The 13,361-nt window shown below is 37.8% G+C and overlaps 1 protein-coding gene across 6 annotated transcripts in view; it reads right to left on the bottom strand.

Moving 5' to 3' along the window:
* Positions 1–13,160, bottom strand: part of Lrrcc1 (leucine rich repeat and coiled-coil centrosomal protein 1) — a 38,618-nt gene extending 25,458 nt beyond the window's left edge. For 2 of the 6 annotated variants that reach the window (XM_057790282.1, XM_057790281.1), the window contains exons 1-9: positions 12,947–13,160; positions 9,679–9,884; positions 9,319–9,384; positions 8,480–8,647; positions 6,639–6,814; positions 6,331–6,540; positions 4,954–5,150; positions 3,274–3,415; positions 2,419–2,567 (exon numbers count right to left, since the gene is read on the bottom strand). In XM_057790282.1, the coding sequence (XP_057646265.1) occupies positions 2,419–2,567; positions 3,274–3,415; positions 4,954–5,150; positions 6,331–6,540; positions 6,639–6,814; positions 8,480–8,647; positions 9,319–9,384; positions 9,679–9,884; positions 12,947–13,035 (1,403 nt within the window). In that variant the 5' untranslated portion in view covers positions 13,036–13,160. Of the gene's footprint in view, positions 1–2,418; positions 2,568–3,273; positions 3,416–4,953; positions 5,151–6,330; positions 6,541–6,638; positions 6,815–8,479; positions 8,648–9,105; positions 9,123–9,318; positions 9,385–9,678; positions 9,885–12,002; positions 12,044–12,946 lie in introns of those variants that run through there. The other 4 variants (XM_057790287.1, XM_057790284.1, XM_057790285.1 and 1 more) reach the window with 4 other exon arrangements.
* Between the last annotated feature and the right edge of the window lie 201 nt (positions 13,161–13,361).

The raw sequence follows: 13,361 nt of genomic DNA, 5'->3' as shown, positions 1-13,361 counted from the left end.
ACAAGAGACAAAGTATGCCAAACCAGGCCTGGAGGTCCACACCTGTATTCCAAGCACCTGGGAGGCAGAGACGGGTAAAGCTCTTTTGAGTTCAAGGCCAGACTACTCTACTTAGTGATTTCGAGTCCAGCCAGAGCTATGTAGTGAGATGCTGCCTCAAAAACTCAACACAACACAACATAACCAAACCAACCAAACAAACAAAAAGCCAACACTAAAAGGAATTTCAACTATAATGCAAAGGAAATAAAATGTAATAAAACAACCCCTAAAACAACTTGGTTTTATCCTGAAGAGGAATCCTGTCCTCTATAGTATCCCCATGACTCATCCTGTATCTCTATAAACCTGTCATGTAACAGGGCTTTGCTCTTGAGGGTGTCTGAGCCTTATTCCCTTCCCTATGCCATTTACTCATTTCCTGACTGGGATTTTTATCAGAGGACACAAGTATTACAGAGTAAATGTACAGCTGACAGGTTCATAAAGGCCGACCCACAAGAGTACAACTTACGGGGCATCTGTTTTGCAGAGCCTGCGGGGGCACTTGTCTTTTGGATAAGCCACTGCCAATTCTCTAAAATCTTGTGAAATCAAGGTGATTCTCCCTTCAAAAACAGTATTCACCCCAAAATATCTCAGTACCATAGAGGCAACAGAATGACTCTTCCATTCCCCCACATCATGAGGCCTTAGAGCGACAACATTTATTCTTTGTTCTAACAGTTAAATTTACACTTTGTCAATTCCACAAAACTGCTTGCTAACAGACCACATAGAAATTTCTATAGAAGACAGGCACTGCTCAGGAAGGCAGCATGCCCTACCCTTACCAGAAAGACAGCTTTAGGTGTGGGTAAAGTCCAGGTTCAGGATGTTTAGTAACCTTATCTAATGCTTTGGTATGTCAGGTATTTCCCCTTGGACACTGGTTCTTTCCCTGGTGGTGTCTCCTGGGGAGTTATTACTGATTTATCAGGATCTACCTGCCCTTTTTGTGATTTTATATGCATATTATCATTGTCCTTCCCTATGGAATTTTCCAACGACAGAAACCTCATGAAGATCACCCCTTCTTCTTTTTCTTCTTGTTGCTTCTTCATGCAAAGGAATAAATAACATGCAGCAGTAATGTACTTGAGTTAATTTTTTTTAACCCTCAGATTTTCGCTTGCCTTAAATAAACATCCTGAGCCATGAGGGGTGCTGAGGCTGGAACTCTAGGCTCCCGGTAGATTTTCTTCCATATATTCAGTAGAGTGATCCCTCAAACACAAATAAGGCAGGAAACTGACAGAAGCATTCACCCAAGAGTGCCAAAAATGTGCAGCTACAAAGATTCTCACTGTACATGTTTAACGTGGTTTCCTTTTTCATATCACACAAGTACAACATATAAAACAAGCAGGTAGGGCAGGATTTTGTTTTTTAAGTATCAGTATTATAAAACCAAATGTCTAAAATAAATTAGGGATCAGGTTGGAAACAGTGTACCTCAATTTGATATTCAGAAGAGATGTTTTTCTTTTTTAAGACAGGGCTTCTCCGTGGCTTTGGAGCCGGTCCTAGAACCAGCTTTTGTAGACCAAGCTGGCCTTGAACTCACAGAGATCCACCTGTCTCTGCCTCCTGAGTGCTGGGATTAAAGGCCTGTGCCACCACTGCCCAGCATTCAGGAAAGATTTTATAGGAGGAATTATCCATGCTACAGACACAAAACTGAACTAGTAGCAACTTCCCAATCTACTTATGGCCAATAGCAAGTCTGGAGACCTAGTGTTCTTTTTAGAGATAAGAAAAACAAGCAAACAAAAAATAAAAACCAACCAACCAAATAAACAAAAAATCTGAAAGGAACTCTAGAGAATAAACTTAATAACTATTTCAGAAAAGGGATCATGTCAGAATTAACCATAGAAATCAATGTATTTTCACATAATGAAATAAGATAGAGTAACATTAAAGAAAGTACTAGGGTAAAAATAAAAACCCTCAGACAAATAGGAGACAGACTAGACAAGAAAAAATAAGAAAAGAATTAGGAAACTTGGGGTATGTCGTACTCCAAAGCTAGCAGAAAGTGAGTACATAGAAAGAGACTAGGGTTCATAAACCTCAAAGAGAAATTTGCCAATGGCCAGTGCCAGCCCTTTATAAATATTGTACTCTACAAAGCAAGTCACCCCACCCCACAAAGTCTTATCTCATTGTTTATGTATAATACTCACCCACCTGACACTTCCCCGTACAAGTGGTCAACTACATGTACCCCCAATTCCCCATTTATGTAACAAGAAAGCACTAAATCTTAAAATCAAATGAAAGTCAAATGTATTCATTCCTCCTAATTTTTCCAGGTTCCATGTCTAGTAATCTTCAGGCTCTGAGGGACATCTTTAAGGGCATATTTTGTCTTACCTGTTTGTGGTAATGAGAGCCAGGCTGTGAACATCTTTTTTCTCACTTGCTTGTTTAAGCAGCTCATCGATATAATCCATAAGTTTCTTTTCAGCTTGCTCAGCTTTCCACCTCATCTCTCTCTCTTGGTCTAACTGTTCCAAGAGGGACTAAAAGAAAATAGCAATGCTTCATGAATTTGAAAAAGTTACCCAACTTCTTGTTGCCTCAGTCTTTTCATTTATTTTATAATAACAGTACTTGCTGTAAAAAGCTACAATGAGAGTTAATGAATTGAAAGCACACAGAATAGCGCAGAATAGCGTTGGGTATACAACCATATCAAATGAATGTTAGTTGCTAGGGTCATGACAATTATAGAAGGCAATCCAACTATTAGAGCACATTATTTTTACAGAGCATAGTACAATAACCAATACTCAAACATTATCTAATACAATCAGCAGGTCTTGAATTTTTAAAATATTTTACGCATCTCTGAATCCTTTTCCAAAACTGGGTTTTAGGACAACCAACAAGACAGTTATACAGAATACTTCTTTGAGAAAACATGAAGATTTATCTTTATATTTGAAAGAATACAGTATCACCCTTAAACTAGGAACTATTTCTTTGGGGAAAAGGGGCTGGAAAATTCGTAATAGATTCTCCTCCACCAGAATGTAGCATCATTTCAACTGATCTCATCCTTAGCAAATGTAAAAGCAGTAATATTACACAAAGTCTGGAAATCAGGAAGCATAAAAGAAGCCAATTCCCATCAGTGATAAAACTACAAAACATTTATTGCTCATAAAGAATGGTTAAATTTCTAGGATTTTATATCTAAGTTTTTCTTAACTTTCTAAACCGTACCCGGTAAGTGTTGTCGTCCGAGACACTTTTGTCTACTTTAATTATGTCAGTCTTCTGCTCGTCTCTTAAAACATTACAGTTAACTAAAGACGATCTTACATATAAATCTTTAAGGTAAGGCTGTCTCATTTTGCGATTACAACTGCAAAGAATAAAACGCAGAGAATAATCCAAAGTACAGTTTTCCAATACAAACTCCTCTAGTTACATATATAAGTGATGTTGTTAGAAAACATGTTAGTAAGGGTCTGAAGAGATGGGTCAGTGGTTAAGACCATTAGCTCCCCTTCCAGAGGATCTGGTTTCAATTTCCAGTACCCACATGGCACAATAGCACAACAATTTGTGACCCCAGTTCCAGGGGATCTGATGCCTCTTCTGTTCATTAGTGGGCACCAGGACACGGTACAGACATACATGCAGGTAAAACACTCACACATATACAGTAAATAATTTTTTAAACAAAAAATGTATTAAATAAGGTAATTGGACAAGCTAATTCATAAATTTCACAATGGATGTGCTTTGTTGACTCACTATTTAGAGTCAAGAATTTTAAAAAGATTATGATTTTTTATATGTAGTCTTTCAACATATTCAAGATGAAATAGACTATGATTTCTAATATAAAAATTTGAAAACATGATTTAAATACCCTATGGTACTTTAAAGTTTAAAATTGACACAATATAACATAATAAACAGATTCTATTGGTAGCCAGAGTATTAAGAAGTATATTCTTACTATTAAGAGGACTGAGCAAGTTTTATACATGAAAGTATAATTGGATCACTATGAAGAATTTAAATAACAAACATTTAAGAAAAGAATTATGCAGGCAAAAAGTGTAGTCTTTTTTAAGTAACTAGCATGGTTGATATCTCTGCAATGAAAATACAGACATCAGATTTCTAAATCCTCACATCAAAAACGTAATCATTACATTTGCTTAGTTGGTACTGATTAGCTAGGCCTTCCGGCTAAATGAGCCTACATGTAGAGTAGAAACTTGTCAGGAAAACTCAAGTGTATTAGCCTTTTTTCCCCACTGTAAATAATTTTGGTATTTGTATTAATTTCTCAACTTTGGTAAGTACAAAGAGAAAGCAATCTTTTATATGAATACACCATTCTTAACTTTCTGCAGGGATTGGTTCCAGAACCAACCTCAAATAACAAAATATCTAAATGCTCAAGTCCATTACATAAAATGGCATAGTTGTGTGAGTATATATTAAGTTGTCTAGACTAATTTTTATATCCAATACAATATCTGCCATAATACCTAAAATAATCTATTTATTATACTACATTATTTAGGAAATAATGACAAGAAAAAAGTTTGTGAATGTTCAATCAGAAGCAATTAATTTTAAACCTAATAAATGGTTCATGTCAGTAAACATATAATTTTTTTGTTTGATTTTATTTGTTCAGTAGTGGATTAAATCCATGGATGCAGAAACTGTAGGACTGGGGGCAAGGGTTGGGTTTTTGCCCTAAAATTTGATGATAAAACTGACAGGTTTATCACCGTGAGCCAAGAAGTCAGTCAGTTACTCCTGCCTTCGTAACCTCATTTGATGATAAAAGTGACAGGTTTATCATCGTGAGCCAAGAAGTCAGTCAGTTACTCCTGCCTTCGTAACCTCATTTGCTCACTAAGACCAAACATGTACCTTACAAATGCACCGTTGTTTTTATTGTGATGCTTAATAGTTTGAATAGTTCTGGCATAATATGGGATTTTTGTTCTTCTAGGAATTTTTCGACTGTACTCTTTTCTGTTCCCATAGTCACTTTCAGATGTTATGTCTGTGTCTCTTTTTGGTCCGAGGTCTTTCTCGGGAACATTATCTATTAAAGAATTAGAAGTCTAAGAACATAAAAAAAAGAAAGAAACAAAGATATAAAGCCTGTTAAAAGTTCTGTTCAGTATAATTAAAATTTAAAATCTTCTTAAATATTAAGACATTTTATAAGACTAAAGATGTACAAATTGTATCTCTTTGAAACTGAAGGCAAGAAATTCAGTTCTGGCACAGAAAGAAAAAAGAGCTTTCAGTAACTCAACTCTTTTACAGACAATTATAAACTCTGGGAAAATGAAAAAGAAGCAAAACAAAAATAGAAGTTAAAACTAAAGACATCAAAGTGATAAAAAGGTAAGACTAGTCTACATGGGAGCTGATACTTGCAAAATGGACCAGAATAGACAATGTTTCAATTTGAGACTATCAGTTTTCTACGGAGAAACTATAATAGCCAAGTATAAAAAGTCAAGACTTTTGAGTTAAAAACTAGAGGTAATAAAAGGCAACTTCTAAAAACAAATGAAATATGAACTGATACTTGTTTAGACAAAATTAAGAGTTTTAAGTGAAATCAAATTAATGCTAAATATAAGAATGCCAACAATTTTTAGAAGACTCTAACAGAATCTAAGACACATAACATTCAGTGTCCAGGATATACTCCAAGAGTCAAAAGGAAGATTTATAATGAAAAAGGCACATGAGAGCAAGGTATGTTGGTTTATGCTTGTAATCCCAGAGCTCCAGAAGCAGATGCAAGATATCAAGGTCAGTCTGTGTTACACACTTAAGACTTCATCTTAAAGTAAACTAGAACTCTCATGAACTGCTATTAGGGGCATGGGATGTTCCAGCAACTCCTACCCAAAAGGTAAGACAGGGATAAGCAACATGTAGGTACACAGAAAAGAGAAATCAAAACTTGACTATAATGCTCATAATCATATATCACAGTCAAATATCTATTAACTGATGCTACATACACAAAACAATAAAATATTATTGGCAATACCAGTACTGATACTCATGAAGGAAGGCAACAAGAAAATGAGTGAAAAAAAACCCATATCCTACTGTTTTCTACCACTGTTACTATATGTAATTCTATTTCTGTAAAGAAAACAAAAATACAGATATAGCCAATATGATGCTTTTGGTTGGTCAAATTTCTACTTCATACTTTCTTAACTACCTTTTCTTTAATAAACATATTAGCCTTCAGAAAAATAAAAATAAAATTACTTCATTGAGAAGCTGTAAGATTTGATCATCTAATTTCTGAAGTTTCATTTCATTCTGAAAATCGTTTTCATGATTAATTTTTTCTGGTTCAGAAGATGGACACACAGATAAGAGCGAGGTCAAAACATTATCTTCTGGTGTGCTGGTGAACTGCTCCAAAGGAGGTAATACGTCCATGGGCGGTGATACCATTGGCATACTGTCAACGACCTATGGCACAGAAACAAACCCAAATCCTTAAAGTTCATATTCTGATCCATTAACACTTGAAGGTATCTTTTCTCTTAGAAAAATCACCAATACTCTACCTCATCCTCACTTATATTCAGGGGAGAATCAGAAGAAACTAAGTTATTCAAAAGTCCTTCGAAGCACTGTAGGCGTGATGAGTTTATTTCTTCCAAGTTTACTGGCTCACCAAATATGTTCTTGCAATCTAAGATCCTCAGTTGTGGTAAAGTCTGGAGAATGATAGCTCGGTACCCTTGGAAACAGAGTTCAAAACCAAAGCATAAATACTTTAAGAGAGTATTTCTAGAACAAACCAAGCTAGTAGGTATACACTGCCTGAACAAGAAAGTCAGTCTGATGAAGCACTGACAATAACATTACGTACTCAGCATCTTCAACAGACAATCAGTAAATACAAGAGAGGCAAAGCATCCCTCACCCCATCCCAAACACCATCCCTGGTAAAGTCAAATCACTGAAACCATCTGGTCTGAAAAATTACCTTGAGATTATAAATGTATGAAATCAACAGCATTTTACTCTGAGAAGGAAGATAAGCAAGTCTTTTGTTTATATTAATATGACCATTATAAAATGATAAGAAAACATGGCAATTGGAGTGGCAGTATTCTCCATAATGAGATAGTAGTGAAATATCCCACCTTTTCTTCTTAATGACACATAATATAAAAATATGCAAAATCAACTATTTAAGACAAAAATATTCACTTTTCCTAAGAATTAAACAAGAAAACTGCCAAATTAACATTACAATGGTATACAACCCAATAGGAACTAATATTAAATTTTACTCAAGAATTTCTTCCCTTTTTTTTAACATTAAAAATGTAAAGGCATTTGGGCTGCATGTATGTCTGTTCATGTGTGTGCCTGGTTCCTACCTTAAAGGAAGTCAGAAATGGGAGTTACAGACGGTTGTGAGTCATCATGTAGGTACTGGAATTGAACCCAGATCCTGTCGAAAAGTAGCCAGTGCTCTTAACCACTGAGCCATCTACCTAAGTCCTCAACCAATTTCTCTTTTTCTCTCCCTCCCTCCCTCTTTTTTTTTTTTTTTTTAACATGTGTAGGTCAAGGGACAGCTTGTGGGAGTCATTTTTCTTCTTTTACCATGTAGGTTTTAGGAACTGAACTCGGGTCATCAGGATGGTGACAAGCTACATCATCTAACTAATCCCTCAAGTAATTTCAATACTAAATATTTCTCAGAAGGTTCAATTAACTGGTTGGAAAGACCTCAAAAGAGAGATAGAGATGTAGCAAATCAGTGCTTGAACTTCTTTTAAAGATTTATTTTATGCATTTGAGTATTGCTTTTATGTATGCATGTACCACAAGCATTCCTGGTGACCACCGAGGTGAAGAAAGGGTACTGACCTGAAATTCAAGTTATGAATGGCACCATGTGGGTGCTGTGAAATGAACATGTAAGTTTAAGCTTTCAAAAGCCACAATTAATAATGTAATATATTTGTACAGTGCATAACTGCAATCCCAGCACTTAGAGAGTGGAGGGAGGGTTCATGGTTACCCTCCACTACCCATTAAGTCTGAAGCCAACCTGAACTAAAAAAGATACTGTCTCAGGATGGGAGGGAGGGAGGGAGGGAGGGAGGGAGGGAGGGAGGGAGGGAGGGAGGGAGGGAGGGAGGGAAGGAGGGAAGGAAGGAAGGAAGGAAGGAAGGCAAGGCCTATTTATCCTTTATACTTTTAACAAAGAAGCAATTTAGGGTTATTTTCCAATAAATTCTTTATAATTATGTTTTTCTAAATATACTAAAAACAAACAAACAAAAAGCAAAAACCTAAAACTGCAAAGCTTAAGACTGAAATGAAAGTGAGAAAATTCAGGAGAAATTCAGGAGAAAATCATCATATTAAATTAACTACTACCTACCTGGTACAAGACAGATAGGATTACCTTCTCCATCTTTCTCTAAAATAAGATTGGTTAGGAAGTGCAAGCCGACTGTACACTGAAGTAAATGATGGATACTATCTATACAATTACTATGTAGGTCAATATATCTAAGTTTATACTTCAGTCCATGAAGAGGCATCAACCCTGCAACAACAGTGGGGGAAAAAAGTTTTTAAGACAACAGCATATGAGAATAATTAGTGAAATTTTGTTAGTTCTAACTGGTAATCCTAAGAATTTTGAAATTTTATTAGTTATATCCCTTTAATAAAAAATAGGTAACAATTTCAAAACCTTCTCAGGAATAAATGACTTTAACCTTTAAGATACAAGTCCCTGCAATCCTTCATGTCTACAATGTAGTAGTCATTAGTTGCTTTTATATTTAAATTAAAATTTGATTAAATATTCAGTCCCTTGCCCAACCAGTCATATTTCATGTCAATTTTCATACTTGGCTACTGGCAGCCACATGAGAAGGCACCAGATACAGAAAGTTTCCATCACTGTCAGAGGTTTTACTGTAACTACCTCTTTCTATGTGACTATAGTGGTTAACTATTTAAGATTAAGTATAGCATCCGAAAGTAGGTTTTCCTCACTTTAGCTTTTTCTGCTACTGATCATCCTCTTCTTTATCTCTACTTTTGACATGGGTATGGTTTTGGCAGCAACAATGGTTTTGATAGAAGTACATCATTTGGATAAAACCCTTGGTCAAAACATCACTATTATTTCGAGTTTTTCAACACTGAGCTAAGTTCTAACACACTGTAAAGCTTCAGCATTATAGAAATATAAGCACATCTACTTACCACTAAGATCATTTATATTATTATAAGACAAATTCAGTCTAGTCAGATTAACCAGTGCTTCAAGTCCTAAAAATGGGGTGGGGGGAGATAAAACATAGCTTTTATAAGGTTTAAATAAAGAGACATAGCACCATTTCAGATTGATAGCAGTGAAATCAACTGCTGTTTTTGTGTGTGTGTGTGTGTATTTAGCTTTAAAAAGACAGTTTTATGGAAAAATAAAACAAATTCATAGTAGGTTTTATGGTCAATTTTCAAAATTTTATGATTCTATGAATTCCATTCATTGGAAGAAAACAAATGTACATAGTTTTCTTCATTTTCATTTACACAAAATACCACACATAATAGTTTACAAACCTTCTACTCTTGTGATCAAATTGCAGGACAAGTTTAAAGTGCATAGTTTTGTCAGTGTGTTCAGTCCTTCAATTTGACTTATTTGATTAGACGACAGATCTAAATGCCGTAGGTTCCAAATGTGATCAATGGATGTGATCTTGGAGATGTTATTACAATGCAGATTGATGGCATGAAGGGATGAATCTAAAGATAACTCTGATATACTATAAAAGAAAATGTTATGAAAACATATTTTAAAAGCATGACCAAATAGTTAAAATTAATTAAGTAGCAGATTATAATGAATACATTGTCTACTCACTTTAGAAAAAAGTCCTTCCTATTTTTTCCTTGCAATATTTTATTACTTACCATGCATACTAACATTTTGGTTCATTTATACAAACACAGAAGGATGAGTAACTCTGGGTACTTTCAGCTTGCATATGCAAAGTCACTATCGTATAGAGTAAAGGGAGATTTCAACAGTCAGTAAGTAGAAAGGCTCTTGAATGTTAGCATACCTCTTTGTTTTGCTTCTTTTGTGTGTGTGTATATATATATATATATATATTTCAAAAACTTCATTCAAGTTCTTCATACACATGTATTTTGATCATATTTACTCTCTCTCACCTCTTCCTAATCCATTCTCTCTTCCTTCCCTACTCAACTTTGTCCATTTTGGTTTGTTTCCACAACCAAGGCCAATCTGAGCTACAAAATATCCTTGGATGTGCAGTCTTCCACTGGAGTATGGAGTGTAGACTGAGACTGCTCAGACCTGAATAATCACACAGAAACTATATCAATTACAGCACTGCTTGACCAATTACTCAGGTATATTCTTAGTTAACTATCTTTTTTTTTTTAAATATTTATTTATTTATTTATTATGTGTACAATATTCTGTCTGTGTGTATGTCTACAGGCCAGAAGAGGGCACCAGACCTCATTCCAGATGGTTGTGAGCCACCATGTGGTTGCTGGGAATTGAACTCAGGACCTTTGGAAGAGCAGGCAATGCTCTTAACCGCTGAGCCATCTCTCCAGCCCTTAGTTAACTATCTTAAATTAATCCTTTTCTATTAACCTGTGTATCGCCACATGCTGTGGCTTACCGGAAAGATTCTGGTGGCTGTGGCATCTTTCTCATTGGCAGCTAGCTACATGACATCTCCTTGACTCTGCCTACTTTTCTCCATCTCTGTTCTGATTTCCCACTTTGCTATACTCTGCTAAGTCATTAGCCAAAACAGCTTTATTCATTAACCAATAAAAGCAACACATATACAGAAGGACATCTCACATCATCGGTAGACTTATTAGGAGTGGTGGCATTCTTAGAGAAAATTGACCCTTCGTCTTCTCATAGCTAAGAATGAGCAAGTGTAACCTTTAAAGCTGTTCCCTTTTCTCATTTAATTTTCACAACTTTTAAGCAGTTTATGGCAATTAAACAGACCAACAGACAAAAATCAACCTGACATAAATCAACATTAAATGCATGAGCTTCTAACTTTAATTACTTTAAGGTCTGTGATAGCTAGTTAGTCTAGAATTTAGTTGATATCTAAGTAAATCACTCATTATTGCTTTTTTTAGTGGGAAGACTCTTGTCTGCTCTAACTGCAAGTTAGAACACATTTCCTCTAAACAGAAATCATCTTTTTACTCCCTCAGTTACACTTATAAGTGAAACTTGCATAGTAGAACACAGAAATAGTTCCACTGAACTACAGCGCACAGGGCGATGTGCTAGATGAATGCGCGCAGGAACAGCACACACAATGGCTGTGGTTGTGCTGGCTACTATGAAGTTGCAGGGAACCTACGAAATAACTGGCAGCAAGCAAACATTTTCAGACCTCAAACCACCAATTTCTAAAGATGCCTGTTTGATATATTTGCTAGTTATCTAGCTTCTATCATTTACAGAATTATTCAGGGCCAGATCTTGTGCAATTACCATATGCTCTTAATAACCATCTGTTTTCTGACATATCAGAAATGACTACTGCTGAATTTAATTGTTCACTGGTCGCAGTGTCAGAAATTATATAATGTATCTAAAATAGAAAATCCCATAGCCATTGCTTATTAGAAAAGTGACCTTGCAGAATTGCTGTGGGCATTAGTAATGATGCATATTCACACAGACAACATCCTGGAAATGATAACCATTGTTAAATATAAATACAAGCATTCCTTTGAAAAATCTCTTCCCTGACAAACTGCAGATTTAGCCAGACTAAGCTGTTTTATTACATTATAAATGCCAAGGTTCATGGACAGAGTAGGGCACCCCCACAAAGACAGGGAGACTCCTGCAGTGAAAATACCTATAACAAGATATCCAAAGAGTCTCGGTGAGGACCCAGCATTGATGTAAAATTTGGTGTAGTAAAAACCAAAGGCCTAGAATCAGTCCAAAGGCTCTTTGCAAGGATCACCTGTAAGCAAGACACATGGACAAAGAGATTCACTGGCTGACTCACTATGTCACACTACAACTTCCATGACGAGATTTTTAATTTTTTCCTTTTTTTTCTCTACAGTTTTCTTTTATTTTGGGGGGCTGCAAGGGGAGGGTGGATGCTAAGGAATGGAGAAATGAATGGGATCAAAATGTATGACGTGAAAGGGACACTGAATAAACAAAATTAAGAAAAAAAAAGGAAAAGTCTAGGATCCTTACAAAAGCACTGAATGGTCTGGGTACCATGAAACAGGGTCAGCTAGAAGAGTTGTGTGGTACATCCAACAAGTATATGGAAGTGCGTCTAATGGTGCCTCATGCATAGGAAATTAAAAACCGGTCAGAACAGGTAGGACCCCTGCTGTGCTGGGAGAACAGGGAGGACCCGGGGCTGCGCTGGGAGGACCGGGAGGACCCCGGGCTGTGCTGAGAGGACAGGGAGGACCCCGGGCTTGCTGGGAGGACCCCAGGCTGTGCTGGGAGAACAAGGAGGACCCCGGGCTGTGCTGAGAGGACCCCGGGGCTGTGCTGGGAGAACAGGGAGGACCCCAGGCTGTGCTGAGAGGATCCCGGGCTGTGCTGGGAGGACCGGGAGGACCCCGGGCTGTGCTGGGAGGACAGGGAGGACCTCCGGGCTGTGCTGGGAGGGCGAGGGGGGGGGGTCCCCGGGCTGTGCTGGTAGGACAAGGAGGACCCCGGGCTGTGCTGGGAGGGCGAGGGGGGGTCCCCGGGCTGTGCTGGGAGGACAGGGAGGACCCCGCCACCTCAGCCAGCCGACCCGGGGTCCCATCGGGTGGCCGCAGCTACCTCTGCAGGCCTTTGTCCATGAAGCACACGTCCGCGCAGCTGCTGTCGCCATCCTCAGGTTCGACTTCGACATCCACCGCCGCCTCCATGACGCCGGCGACGGGGAGTGGGTGTTAAGCGGCGCCCAGCGCTGGGTCCCAGCCTGCTCAGCCTCCTTAAGAGTGCTGGAAAGCGGGCGGGGGCGGGGCGAGGACTCTTCAACCGCCCGCCCGCCTCGCTTTCCCGCCGGGCGCTGCCGCAAAGCAGGACGCTTCGGCTGCCTGGAGGCCTCGACTTTTACGGCATCCGCCTTTAAAGCTCGGCGTTCGCGGCTCTGGGTTTGGGTATACGTGGTTCCCTTCCAGGTCCCTTCAGAGGCTTTACATATAGCCTGCTGTCTTATGACGGCTTTTTCTCGGCATTCTGGTTTTATACT

This window comes from Chionomys nivalis, chromosome 16, assembly GCF_950005125.1.
Source record: "Chionomys nivalis chromosome 16, mChiNiv1.1, whole genome shotgun sequence".
Taxonomy (NCBI): Eukaryota; Metazoa; Chordata; class Mammalia; order Rodentia; family Cricetidae; genus Chionomys; species Chionomys nivalis.
This window is presented reverse-complemented; position numbering and strand designations above follow the sequence as displayed.